Below are 14,842 nucleotides of genomic sequence, written 5' to 3'. Positions count from 1 at the left end.
TTTTATTTTTGTTTAATTTTAGTACTGACAAAAGTTTTATTTTTCTTACAAATTTTTATTTATTTTTTTCCTTAATTTTCGTACCCAAAAAATTTTTATTTTTCAAAAAATACCTACCTGAAAATGATTGATGACAATCATGAAAATACTATAACAAAAATAAATATGATAATTTAGGTTACAAAATTAAAATTACCTATTTATCTATTTTACATGTACTAATAATTGTTTAAATTTTTGTATGGATTTCTTTTCTTTCACGAAAGGGAATTAGGGAGTTTCTGTAAGTTGGACACAACACAGGAAATACGATGATTAGTTTGGGCCATTAGTTTTATTTTTGTCAAATCAAAATATGTTAAAAAATGATTTTTACTTTCGTTTTTTTAGGTCGAGCTGAGTGTAATCCTATCACCTATTAGGTTGGGGGGAGATAATTACTCTATAAATAAGAACATTCACTGTGTAATTTATATATTTTTCAATCAATTAAATATATTATCTCATTAGAATTTATATATTTTTCAATCAATTAAATATATTATCTCATTAGAATCGATCAATATGCTTTCTCTCTCCCCATTAGAATCGATCAATATGCTTTCTCTCTCCCCTTTCATTCATGAATTTGTAATCCACATCAGTACAACAGTTTTGTCTTTGTATGTACACTTTAAAAACTACGCTATATCAATATGCTTTGGAGAAATCGAAAAATACATATAATGTGGATATGGATCATTCTAACAACCCATGTGAGATGCCATCGGAAATGCATAATAACACTGATATCGTTAGCCTGTAATTTTTAAGTTTTGAGCAAGAACTAATTATATTGTAATATATTAATGAAATAATGAAGCTCAAAAGGAAGAGACGTACAGAACTCAAAGTGAGATTTGGTAAAATGTTTATCTCGATGATGTCACATTCCAAAATGGTACATGTATAAAGTCAAAGACATTGCACCCATAATATGTTGTTACATCAGAATATAGCCATCAAGGTCGCTTCTCCTAGCACATGTCCTTCAATGGTTTCTTCCAACAACTTCTCCTTCGTCACCTGCAATCAATGCAACAAATATATTCACGTAAGAAGAACGACTTTTGCCATGGAAACAACCTAAGAAACATTTTACTATAATGGAAGCTACTCTAGAACCACATCATATACAAATTGTTCAATCGCTACTTTTGAATGTTATATTGCATCTCCTCAAGGATTCATCTTAAAGAAAACTCAGAAATTTCTTACCACCATATAGTATTGAAATTATTCATATTAATTTAGCATAAATCTCCTTATTAAAATTAAGTATATTTTGAACACTATTTCTTAACGACAATAAAAGAAGGTTATTTTTTACTTTTCAAATTTCAAGAAAATATCTATCTAAAATAGTCTGCTGAGATATTTAATTTTACTTTTCTAGGGGAGGAAGAATTTAATTATTTAATTATATGTCATCCTATTATATATGATGGTATAGTTAAACATGATATCATATATAATATTTACACGCTAAGAGTGTTTCACAATTTAAACTCTAATGCTAATTTTTGTTAAAATTCCTATAATAAAAAAATTTGTGTACCAACATGAGAAACTGCATCCTATCACAGTCCAGTTATATCAAAGATAGTCTTGTTATTAATTTATCCTACTATATTTGTATACTGGTAATGAACATCACAAAGTCCATACACCCATTTAACATCAAGAAAGCAAAAGAACAAACATTTTCGTTTTCAACGAGCCATTTCTCCATCACAACAAACCAAAAACACATCATACCTTATTACCAAGCTTGAGCTCATCATCCAAAGCATAGAGCCTAAACTGAATCCTGTGGCCAGGCGTGGGCAGCCTGGGCCCATTCCAACCGGTCTTCTTCAGGTCATTGTTCCCCTCCTTGATCGTCGCGTAATCCCCGCCCATCTCGGCAGCCTTGCCGGAGAATCCCTCCGGCAGGCCCTTCACCGTGGCCGGGATGTTTGCGACGACCCAGTGGGTCCATGGCATGATGGGCCCATCTGAATCGGATCCATCGATATCCTCCACGACGAGGGCGAGGGTCTTGGTCCCCTCCGGCAGGTTGTACCACTCCAACGGAGGGGATATGTTCTTTTTCGCACCCTGGCCCTCGTCAGTGTAGTTCCGAGGTAACTTCCCCTCGTTGCTGAACGCCGGTGACACTAGCCTAAACTCTTCGCTGCCATCGCTAGCCATAGTTTTTACAAATTATTACAATCTTTAACGTGCTTTTCTTTTTCTTTTATTGATGGAGTTTTTCGGTTGTATACAGAGGGAAACGTTAGTTATTTATAGAGGAGGAGTGTTCGGAAACTGTTGGGTGCGTGACACGTGGCGAAGCGTGTCGTGACGTCGAGAGGAAGTGAGAAAGAGAGTAGAGAACGTGACGCGTGTTCGAATTCGTGGAGGATATGGAGCGTTCTGGACGAAATTGAAGGATCCAACTCTTCTAAGAAAAGATAGAATTAGTCCATAGGGTGCTTCATTTCGTCTTAATTTCTATACTTTTTTATTTCTTTTATGTTTTGTTTATTGTAATAAAACAAAGAAATTAACTTGCAATTTTTTTTAATCTTAAATGACAGCAATGTAAATTTAAGTATGTGTATAATGTTTTCATTTAAAACTTCATTTCATTTTTCCTCTCTTCTTTAGATTTGTCTACTAATGTTTCGTTCGTTCGGAATGCAACATGCTATGACGGTCCAGACTCTAAATAGATGTCTTTGTCATGTGAATGTATAGATTTAAACTCTGCAAAATCGGACTGCACAAGCAAATATGTTCCCATCATGTACACAGTGCAATCAGTATTTATAAATGATACGAGTACGTGGGATTTCTATCTTAATCCCACGTCTATAATTATGTAAAAGTAATAAGATGTTTTGGTCTACATAATTTTATATTTATTTTATCTTTATAATTATATTTATAAATTATTATTTTATTTTTATAATTATTTTTAAAAATCATCCACCGATTATTATTATTTTTTTATTTAAAAAAACATGAAAAAAACAGTTAAACACATTTTTTATAGTATATATAATTGATAATATTTTATTTTAAAATTTAAATTTAAGCCTAATTGAATCCTACAAACTTATAAGATTGTTTTTCCTTAAACAGCCACTACGATTTCACATAAACGCAATAAGAATATGCATAAAAAAAAACCGCAATATGAATGAGGTGTTTGTGACAGAGACCCAACATTAACAATTCAACACACAACATAACACGATTACATGTAAACTCTACACTAATTAAGCTTTCACTTCATTGATAATATATATCACACTCATAGGGATAGTCATAAACATTTGACAAATTACAAAAAAAACACTAACTATAACATTATCAACTATATTAATTAATCACGCTGGCCAATATTTCAAAGAGGCATCAATGTAGGTCGTGTCTTCACCTTGGAAGCTGCATTGTGCCAAATCCTGCATGTTATCATAATCAAACACTGCATTTGGCTGAGGTGAAAAAAACTGTTCAGAAGGGAAATAATAGCAATTATCCCTATTAGGGTGTAACAAAGGTGAGGGTAGTGAAGAAGAAGACTCATAGTTATTATTATTGTTATTATCATTGTCCATGAAGTTGATCATGGTTTGGTGAAGCCAAATCTGGGTCTTGAGGAACTTCACATACTGAATGGCCTCTTCCAGCATGGACACCGTGTCCATCTTGCTTCCACCGGGGACCATGCTCTGCAGGATCTTGAACCTGTCACTGATTCTGTGCCTTCGTTCTCTCGCCGCCACGCTTTGTTGGTCAGTGGAGAGCCTCACTCCTTTGCATTTTCTGGCACCACCCTTTTTCTCTTTGTTTAAACTTTTGTTTGATTTTGAAGAAGAGAATTGAGATAAGGTAGGGTTAGTGGAAGGAGTGTGATGATCCATTGGAGAAGATGATGGAAGTGGTGATGCTGAGATGAGGGGAGAAGGTAGTGGAATGGAATGAGTTGGTTTTTGGACTTGGTGGGGATTAGGGTCACTTTCAAGGAGGATTTATATCGATAGAAGAGTATGACCGTGGTACAATGATTTCGATTTTGATCTTTGAATGAATGAAAAAGGAGAGATGTGGACGTGTGAGTCTGCCAGTTTTTGGCGTAGGAGGTGGATGCATGACGCATGGATAGTAAATGAAGTATTTCTTGTTTGAGGTCAGTATAATTTTGATCCAAATTTTAAAGTACCCCTTGGTTTAATTAAGTCTAGGTGCATTTGATAAAGAAGTTTTAAAAATTGATGTGTATTGTATATTTTTATATTTTGCTTTAATTTAAATATATTTTATCTTTTTACATTTTAATTTATTTTCGCATTTCTTTTGTTCATTTAAATCAAACGAATCTTAATTATTGTTTGTTCAAAGGTCTTAAATTATCAATAGTTGCATCCTCAATTTTTACTTTTACTGTTGTATTCAACGGTGATAATGAAAAAACTAAGTTCTCATGCATTTATTCCAATCATCTGTCCTTATTCTCCTTCAGAGTAAGTTTTAAATCTTAATGTTACTGAAGGTTGAAAACAACATAAATACTAGTAAAAGACTGAGTTGACTATGTTATAAGTTTCTAATTTTTTTTAAAATTTGATTTTTAGTTTTGGAAAAAAGAAAAACTAACTGGTCAAGAGAAAATACGATTTTGGTGTAAATATGATCAAATTTATGGTTATAGATATTGGTAAATATGATCAAGAAAAAAGAAAAACTAACTGGCGAAGAGATTTTCAAAATATTAATATTTCGGCCGCAATTACAATTACATATTACAATTTGAGAGTTTCTTTTTTATTTATGGTTATAGATATTTGGAATTGGACGGCCAGGCAATAATAATTATTCTGATTTAAGCGGGACCCGATGCTTAGGCCCACCCAAGGTACAGCTTAATTAGCTTAATTTTTCCTTTCTTTTCTTTTTAATTTTCCCTCTTTAATCTTCTTTTGGATATGCTGCTGCGCTTCAGTTTTGGGCTTCCATAATTTCTTAGATTAGGTGTAGTACAAATATCCCTTCACAATGTGACATGATGACCCACTTGCAAGAAGACTAGAAAGAGAGCAAAATCACAAAGTCATTTGGCTAGTGACTGAGAGAGAAATTAATTAGGCCCTCAAATTTATCTTTTGATTCCAAAGGTCAAGAGGTGATGATCAAAGAGAAAGTAAGTCCCTTTCCCCTGAGATCGAAGCAAAATGTATTTTTGTTGCAGGCATGTCTAAAACGAGTGACGAAATAAGCCATTAGTTACCTCCCTTTATTGTGTGTGGTTTGTGCTTTTCATCAGGTTGCACACAGTTAAAAGAGAATAACAACTATTCATGTCCTTTTGTCTAAAAAGTATTTTGACTTCATCGATTATTAGTTTTTGTTAAAAATTTAACTGATTATTTTTAATAAAAAATTTCTTAATTAAGTATTGTTTTTATTTATAAAATTCGAAGTCAAAATCCTACGTCAAAAATCTGAGTTCAATTTTAATCTAACCAATGCTACAACTATTCATGGTTTTTATTTCATTTGTAGACTGCTTTTTTTAATCAGATCGGGAAAGAGCTTAAGGTGGAATCAAGCAATCAGCATTTCTTTTCAAGAAAAATACAAAACCAAAGTATCCCACTTCAACATTAAAGCTTTAAACCCTCCAATTTTAAAATCCCACACATCCCGATGGAAACAAAGTTCTGTTTTTTCACCTGTATCTTCCAAAAGCAATGTTTTATCTACATTTCACTGTATAACATTAATTTCTTTTCCCTGACGCTTTTTCTACTATGGAAGGGTCCAGCATGCACGATAAATTTGAACAAAGTGACTTCATCTTAAGTTGCTTCTTTTTATTTATATTATCTCCTTTCGGATAGTGCTTGAAATGCTCTCTTTGTTGCGTCACACGGTATAAGTAAACTTTAATTAAGATTTAGGAGTTCCTCTGCGTTTTGTGACTCCACAATAATGCCCTGCAGGAGCAGAATTTGTTCTGCTATACATAAATGATGACATAGAAGCTTCGTGAGAACTCAAAGCTGAAATATTGGTAGTAACAAGTAACTTATATAGGAGATGGAAATTTTTTTGTAGTCAGACAAAGGGTGAGTACAAGTGTACAACCATAACCACATGTGGATCTGGCTTCTATGATAGCCAGATAGGAGAGGGAAACAAGTGTGTATATTTTTGGTGAATATAATATTGATATGAAATAGTTATTAACTTCACTCTTTTAATTTTTTATTTATAAAATTTAAATTTCAGCTTAACATCACTCAAATTAACATGTTGATAACAAGGGTATATGATTTTTGTAAGTAAAATGTGTATATTTAGACGAGTATTTATAAAAATTAATTTTAGAAATATTTCAAATATATATACTCAATTTTTCGTTTATCTTTTTTTCTACTTTATTTTTTTCTTTTCTTATCCCATTATTTTACATGGGACATTCTTCTCTCTCTCTTTTTTCTGTCTATTTCTATTCTCTTTCCACATCATTAATTCTATATTCTGAGGTGTACTTTTATTATGTCTTAGAAAATTTTGATTTCATAAAATTATCTTGTTTGAAAATGGTTGTGTAAAATTGTCCAACATGTTGACATAATTATCAACATCTCTCCAATAATCATTATATTCTTGCACCATATTTTATAATTGATTTATTTTTTATATTTCTTATTCTTATATTATTTATTTAATGTTTTTTGATATTTTTTCTAAATATAAAAAAATGAATAAGGTTCGATTTTCTTCCCCTTTAAAATGACTGTAGGTTTTTCCAGACCATCGAGTTGCACTTATTACATGTCTTATTGCTTTTGCATATAAAATTCACCAACTTCATATGCACTCTGATTTTACAGCTTCTCTACTCAAACACATCAATCTCTGTCCCCCAAAAATATAGAATAAAATCTAACAAAAAAATTGCAAAGAAAAATAAAGTGAAACACCACACACATCAGTCACTCCACCAGTTCTTTTCCTTGCAGATGCAAATGGAAACGAAGATCATTGAAGTGGACAATTATTAATTTTGGTGAATTTAGTGAACTGGGTAGCTGTTGATTTTGATTGGATTGGACCTGATAAGTGATAACAAAAATCAGATGTGAAGGAGTAGGTGAACCTTTGGATAACTGATTTGATGGTGAAGATAGAGAGATAGATTGCTTGATTAGGTTTGGGTCCCACAGTCAGAGTGGTAAAAATCTGATAGCAATTTGCTAATAATAGTGAGACATTGGCCCTAACAAGGTCTGATGTAGTTCTGAAGAATTGCGAGAGTGTGACTGTTTTGGAGAGAGATATATGTATATGGTTATGGTTACCAGTTACCAACTGTTGTGGTGACGAAAAAAAAAAAAAACAATTCACAATATTTTGAGTAATGGAAACGTTACCAAAAAGTAGGGTATTGACCGCCACACATTATTACCTTTTAAGTAAGGCAGGGTTCTTATTCAGTTTTTTTAAGATAAAATTATATTTTTAGTTACTCGTTTTTTTTTTCAATTTCAAATTTTATCTCTTAATAAAATTATTTATGAATTTTATTATTGTATTTAATCAAAACATACAAGGTTAATTTTCCAACCCACAATTAAGCATTGACGGTTAAGAGACATATTAACTATCACGTGTCACATTCTTATTGGATGATTATTGTCACGTGTCATGTTGTGAACTTCATGGAAGATGAAATGTATTGTTATTTTCATTGACCAATCAAAACATGATATGTGGCAATCATCATCCAATAAAAATATAACTCGTGACAGTCAACATTATTTTATAACAGTCAACATCCAATTGTAGGTTGAGGGACTAAAATTGCTTGATTTAATTAAATATGAGGACAAAATTCGTGAATAATTTTACTCGTACATAAAATCTGAAATTAGAGATAAAATGGGGAACCAATTTATAATTTTGCTTTTTTTTAAGTAGAAATAATAGATAAATTAGTTTAAAATTTAATTATTTAAAATCTAAATTTTCATTTCTAACTAATTTTTTAAACTGAATTTATGAAATTAAAAGCATTTGATACAACTAATTATTTAATAAATTATAAATATCAAATGATATATATATATATATATATATGATTTTTATATAAAATTTGTTTTATTTTGCATATAAAAGATAATTTTAAATAATTATAATTTTATTATTTTTAACTCTTATCCATTTTTTAATATTAAATTATTTTTTTGAAAAAAATAATATAAGTAACATAATAATTAAAATTAAAGTGTATTAGTAAAAAATATAACCCGCTCTAAAAAATATTAAAAAATAACCCGAAAAATAGTAAATGTAATTGCAAGGGAGGAAAGCATGGGGGCGGTGTATTGAAGTTCAGAGGTGGGTATTATCAATTATGGTGGTAAGCATGAGGTTTTTTTTCTGAATTAAAAAAAGGATAAAGGAGAATTTTTATTAAAATATTAATGATAAAAATAAAAATAGAACAAACTCTAATTTTGTTATCTTAAATAAAAAATTCATTTGCCTAATACTTGTGTTTTGTGATCGAGTAAAGACTAGTCAGTATCCACACATAGCCTTGGTGGGCCTAGCGAAATCCCTAGCTCTTAGGTGATCATTGAGATAGAAGAAAGGGGTTGCAAAAAGAATGGGAGAAAAATTAAAATTAATCATATTCTTAAAATTCAAACCTGTGTTAGATTTAGGGTGTGTGTTGAGACAACCGTGAAAATAGATTATTATAATAATCGATTAAAATCATAATTAATTTCTGTTTAGGTAAGTTTATTGAAAAGTAATTTGAAAATAATTAATTTTATTTGGATGCAATAAAAAATTAGGTTTTACAAAGTAAAATAGTATAAAACAGTTGAAAGGAAAAATAAACTGTTGAAAAATAATCATAAATAACAAATTTCGAGTTTCATAAAAATAAATTTTTTAAATAATTTTTTTAATAAATTTAACCTAAGATCTCAAACATCTAGCTTATTTTGGAAATAACTTATTTTTGAAAAAAGAAAACAGCTGCAATTTTAGATTATAAATTATTCCAAACATGCTTGCGTACTAGAAAATAGCTTTGCGGGATAAAAAGCATCAATATTAGCGGGGTGTTAGGTTATTTTTATAATAACTTCTATTTGGATAGTGATTCAATAAGTAATAAAAAGTTTGAAAAAGTAAAAATTTTAAAAAGAAATAAGTTAAAAAACATATATTAAAGTAAAAAAATATAAATTCATAAAAGATGAGAATTGAATATATATATATATATATATATATATATATATATATAATGACTTCTTGAACTTTTAGTTAATTTTAATGGTAGGAATTGCTGAAGAATTAAATGATAATGCTTTAACTCTCTCTAAATTGATAATTAACAATTTTATTTATAAATTTTTAATACTAACCATCAAATTATGTGATTTTGACATATGTACAACAAGATTCTTAAATATCTTTATTTAATGCTATTAAACGTCTTTATATAACTTTTTCATACGTCAACTGATATTCGATTGTAGAACAAAAATTCTATTTTTAAATGCTTCCCATCCCACGTGTTTTAAAGAAATTATGGTACTGTCACTTCCAATTGAAATAATTCTCTTGGTTGGCATACTTATCTTAAATTTTAGATCATATTTTGTTCGCTTTGAATGAACTCTCCTACTCCCCTCGAGATAAGTATATCCAAATATGAATTACATAACTCATGATTTTATTGCTTGAAATCCATAACAAAATTTTATTTTCCTTGTGCATTTCAAATGTAGGTCTAATGTACAGTGGATACGTGTTTTACTCAAGCCCCACTCCATTGACGAGCCTACATTGAACAACACTTAATGCTACATACTCCTATGTATCATTGATATCAGCCAACACCTACAATCTTAATTCTTACATATTCACACAGAGATTCCAGAATATATATTCAATGAATGAGGAAACTCAATTGTTGGAGGATGGCCGTATGGCCTGTTCGACTATCATGTCTTGATTATGATTCGACTATAGATCATAGCAAAAGGACCAGGTAAACACGCATACCTCCAAATGTGTTTTTAATACCTCTAATTATATAATTTCTTTTTCTGATTTTATTTAAATTTAGTATATTTTAATGTTATATTTAATAAAATATTTTCCTTCTATTTTATCACTAGAGATCAAAAGTATATAATTTTTTTTGGTTTAAACATCTTTTTAATCCTTGTAATTTAATGTTTTATTTTTTTACTTTTAATCCTTACAAAATTATTTTTTATTTTTAGTTCTTACATCTTGCAAATTATATTTATTTTATTTTTTGTCTTTATGAAATTTTAAACAATATTTTTTATTATTCAAAGTGTTCTATAAACTATTTTAAGGATTAAAAATAAAACAAACATAACTTGGACTAAAAACAAGTTTACAAAGACAAAAAACAAAAAAAATACTAAATTACAAGGATTAAAAATATGTTTAAATCTAATTTTTTTTATAAATTTTAAAATTTAAATAGGGACTTATTTAATAAAAAATTATATTTTGAAGGATTATAAAGATATTAAAGTATTAATAAGTTAATACATTGTATGATTATTTTTAAATAGTATAAAATTTAAAAAGTATTGGTCAAAAGAAAATTACTTAAATTGATAAAAAAAAAATTATGTATGTTTAATTCATATAAAATAACTTAGGAATGCTTAAGTTTGAAAAAAATGTGTACAAAGATAATTGAATTTTTTAATTTGAAAATATAAATAGTTATAATACGGAAGTATAGTAATTAATTTTAAAATAAATAATTTTTTTTTAAAAATAAATTAAAAAATAATTATAATTTAATTATTTTTAAAATATAACTCAATACCAATAATGGTAAATATATAAGTCATGTTTGACAGCTTCTAAAAGAAAATAAAAGAATAAAATATATGTCCATTTTCAACAACAAAGGCTTACCGACATGTTTAATGGTCAAGATATTATATGATAAAATATAAAAGTAGAATAAGAATAATAAAATAAGCATATAATAAATTTTAATTCTATCTAATGTTTGTTTGGTATACATTGTCTTCAATTTGATATGAACTATAGAGATCGATGGATGGCGGTGATGACAACGGTGATAATAGTAGTGGTGACAATGGAGTTACAATGGCAACAATGGTGATTATAATAATGGTGACGGTGACTACTATGGTGATTATGAGAGTGATGACAGTAGTGTGCTACAAAAAAAAAGAGTATTTTCGACTGCCAAAATTCGTTGGTAACCTCAAAAATTCGTCGGTAATTCAAAATTTTCGATGAACAAAAATCCAATAGAAAAATGGTCGTAGAAAATTCTAACCAATTGATTTTTGTCGTCTGTCAGAAATTTCTGACCGAACTATCTGTTGGTAATTTCTGACAAAAATATTCGTCGAAAAATCTATTGGTAATTCTATTTTATCAAGAATTGTTTATTTCATTTTTTTATTTTTATTATTTAACATCGATAATTTAAGAATTATTTTTTGCATTTATATTATTTAATGCGAAATTTTAATTAATACATACATGTAATTAACGAAATACTCAAATTCATAAATTCAAAACAAATAGTAAAATAAATCATTAAGTTAAATTGAAAATAAATCTAAAAGAAAAGCACAATGTGTAATATGTCAATAGTAATTTTGTGTTGCTAAATCAATAATCAAAATATTCATTGAAAGAGTGTCTCGGTTGGTCATCGTTTTGCTACTCGTCATCTGACTACTGGTCATCTGGTTGGTCATTGTCTTCTTCCTGCTACTAGTCCTGCTGCTAGTGAGGTTGTTGATGTTGATAAATAATGTTCCGCACTTCAGGAGGTAGGAATTAAAGGACAACTGACTAAAATACATGTATCTCCTCCTTTGATTGATGAAGCTCCTCCCTTAGTCAGTTAATCTTCGCTGAATCTTGAATGCGACTAGAAGATCCTTGTGTATGCTAAATGATGTTATCATTTCCACATTTATAAGAATGAGCAAGATCTCTAACACCATAAAGGTATCCCTTACGCTTTGGCCTCGCAACTCCAACCCCACACTGACTCCTAAGTCTTTGTTCTTCAGCAGGGTCTAAAGGAGAGAGTTGTGATTCACCAACACTTGATGCAACATCAGACCTAACTTGAGATAATCTAGCCTCAAATTCTTCTTGTCATTCATAAACAATTATTATTTCATAAATATAATAAACATTTAAAAAATGCAATATAATGATCTCACATGTGTCTGCCTAGATCTATCATCGACAAATTGACCAGTATGATTTCTAAATGAGTTTACTGAAAGACCTCATCTATGTATGCAGATCGACCAAGCTCCTCTGACTATTAACAAACATTGCAAAATAAACATTAAGCGATAAATTAAACAAGTACAAAGAAGTATGTATTATAATTTTAATGTACATACCAAGCAAATGGTGTGATCCTACAAGCTAATAGAACCACCTGTGTGCATACACCCACCCCTTTTAGATGTTCGATTTTTTTGGCCTATGCACACTTGGAACGATACCCAAGTGCATTCCAATGTGATAACTAATTGTTCTAGACACGATCTCCAATTCAATATGGCCTTTTATTTTCATTTCGAGCATCCTTAAGCATCTCAGAAAGTCTATTAAAGACTTTTAAGTTAAAAGCTTTCTTAATTTCATTCTCTTTGTCGGGTCTCTAGACCAATTTTCTCTAAAGTGTGACAAATTTATCAAATGTTACACAATTAGCAAAATACCAATTTTAAAATTTCAGATCAAATAAAACAAAATCAACATTATTATTCATTTCAACCATTGAACTAATTCATTAACAGAAGGATAAGTTACCTTAAAATGTTGGGGAAAAAAAAGTTCTTAATGATCTTTTGGAATTACTCCCCGTGTAGGTGATGGGTGACCAAATTGTTGCCTAATGGACAATGTGACAGCCTTTGCCACAACCTTAGATGGATGAAACCAAAATAGAAAAAATAATTCGTGGAAAAGTAAAAGATCAAATGATGTATCATATATAATGATAATTATACAAATTTTGCAATACTTACGCTCCATTAATAAGTGTAACCATAGGACAATCATTGAGGGGGGGGGGGTCTTCTATGGCCAAATTTGGAACGTCTTCATCAATAGGCATGTTTGCTACAGCCGAGGATGGGGATGGTGTGAATGTAGGTACCGGGGATGGTCCACGAGCATCAAGATGAGAAAGAGATGGTTTAACTTCAGTCGGAGATGGAGATGGTGTAAGTGCAACATTGAAAGATTTGACTGGCATGGATACAGTAGACAGGGATAGGATAAATGATGACAAACTATCTTTGGGTGGTAGTAGTCTAACCACATATCATTTTTTCTTCCTACTTGTCGTTTTCCCATTGGAGTCGTGGGGTTGAAGAGGGTCAGTACCACCTGATGACATATCTATACATAGAACAATAATATTACAAATAATTAATCAAATAGAATATTAGGATGAATTAAAATAACTAACAGATTTCCATTTCACACAAAAATAAAATACTTTCAACTTCATTGACTTCGTTGACATGTGACATTTCCTCTACTTAGCAAGGCACATCAACTTGTACATTATCGGATTCTATGTAACCCCTTGGCTTTGTTTTAATTGCAACACACCAACCACGCTTGTCCCTTCTTGTTGCTGGATATGACACATAATACACTTGCCTTACATTATGTGCACTGATGAATGGATCAAACAAATTATATCTTGTATTCATTCGAACTTCCACAGTGTCATATTTAGGATCAACTCTTGTTCCTCTACTTGTTGGATCAAACCAGTGACAATAAAATAATGCTAAACGCTTAGGATAGCTTGTAGTATTATACTCTAGCTCATATATATGTTGAATGACCCCATAAAAATCATTTATGCCTCCTTCTGTGAGGCCCTTTGCGTGAACCCTACTATTTATCGTTTTTTTCCCCTCAATCCATGCTTGAGTATGGAATTTATACCCATTGACAAAATATGTGTGTCATTCTCTAACGTAACTCATAAGACCATACGATAAATCCTTTAAGTGTTGGTTTCTCACATTTATAGGCTTATTTATAACCTACAAATACAAAAGAGTATGAACAGTTATATTTTATTTACCATAAAATAGAAAAATAAAATAAACTATAACATACATACTTATTCCTGGAACCAAGTAGGAAAATATGCATGTAGATTATGAGTAGAGGCATTTGATTGGGATTGCAATAATGAACTATCCAAATATAATGCATGACGGTTAATATTTGGAGTATAATGCAATTGACAACAATAATTTTTGAAACCTATAGGGCATAGATGGTCCAACTTACTCAAGGTATGACTTAACTTCGACACAGTTAATCAACACATGAACATGGATTGAGTCTTTCTCTTCATCGGTTAACTAGTGAATGAACTCCTTCACATAAGGATAACTTTGCTAGTCAAACACTGATAACATTGGTGGACGCCTTTTAGTTTCAATTGGAATTTGATTCCTAATATTGCACTGCAACAACATAAAGTTGTTGAAATAAGGAAAACAAAAATGAGTTGTCTCATGATGTAAGTAAGACGTGGAAATGGATCCGTCAACCTTGGCCTTATTTTTCACTACTTGTTTAGAATCATCCATGAATCTACAAATTCGCATAACCAAGTCATGATTGATGAGCATTAAACAAATGAATTTTAAATAAAATAAAATGATGATTTTATTACCTTTCAAATTGA

At 30.2% G+C, this 14,842-nt stretch overlaps 2 protein-coding genes across 2 annotated transcripts; both read right to left on the bottom strand.

Moving 5' to 3' along the window:
- Positions 1–898: 898 nt before the first annotated feature.
- LOC100798067 (UPF0098 protein TC_0109) lies at positions 899–2,525 on the bottom strand. Its single transcript, XM_003516925.5, has 2 exons — positions 1,798–2,525; positions 899–1,065 (listed from the first exon to the last, which is right to left on the bottom strand). Exons 1-2 carry the CDS (start codon positions 2,230–2,232, stop codon positions 988–990), a joined length of 513 nt encoding a protein of 170 aa, XP_003516973.1. The 5' UTR covers positions 2,233–2,525; the 3' UTR covers positions 899–987.
- An 891-nt stretch (positions 2,526–3,416) lies between these two features.
- On the bottom strand, positions 3,417–3,953 carry LOC102667489 (transcription factor bHLH140). Its single transcript, XM_006574133.1, has one exon. It carries the CDS (start codon positions 3,951–3,953, stop codon positions 3,417–3,419), a length of 537 nt encoding a protein of 178 aa, XP_006574196.1.
- Positions 3,954–14,842: the final 10,889 nt, after the last annotated feature.

Source organism: Glycine max, chromosome 1 (assembly GCF_000004515.6).
Source record: "Glycine max cultivar Williams 82 chromosome 1, Glycine_max_v4.0, whole genome shotgun sequence".
NCBI lineage: Eukaryota > Viridiplantae > Streptophyta > Magnoliopsida > Fabales > Fabaceae > Glycine > Glycine max.
This window is presented reverse-complemented; position numbering and strand designations above follow the sequence as displayed.

Excerpts from the sequence above, each read along its gene's own strand:
- LOC102667489 (XM_006574133.1), bottom strand. The coding sequence starts at position 3,953 with ATGGATCATCACACTCCTTCCACTAACCCTACCTTATCTCAATTCTCT.
- LOC100798067 (XM_003516925.5), bottom strand. The coding sequence starts at position 2,232 with ATGGCTAGCGATGGCAGCGAAGAGTTTAGGCTAGTGTCACCGGCGTTC. Across the intron at positions 1,066-1,797 it reads AGCTCAAGCTTGGTAATAAG|GTGACGAAGGAGAAGTTGTT; the intron begins GTATGATGTGTT and ends CATTGATTGCAG.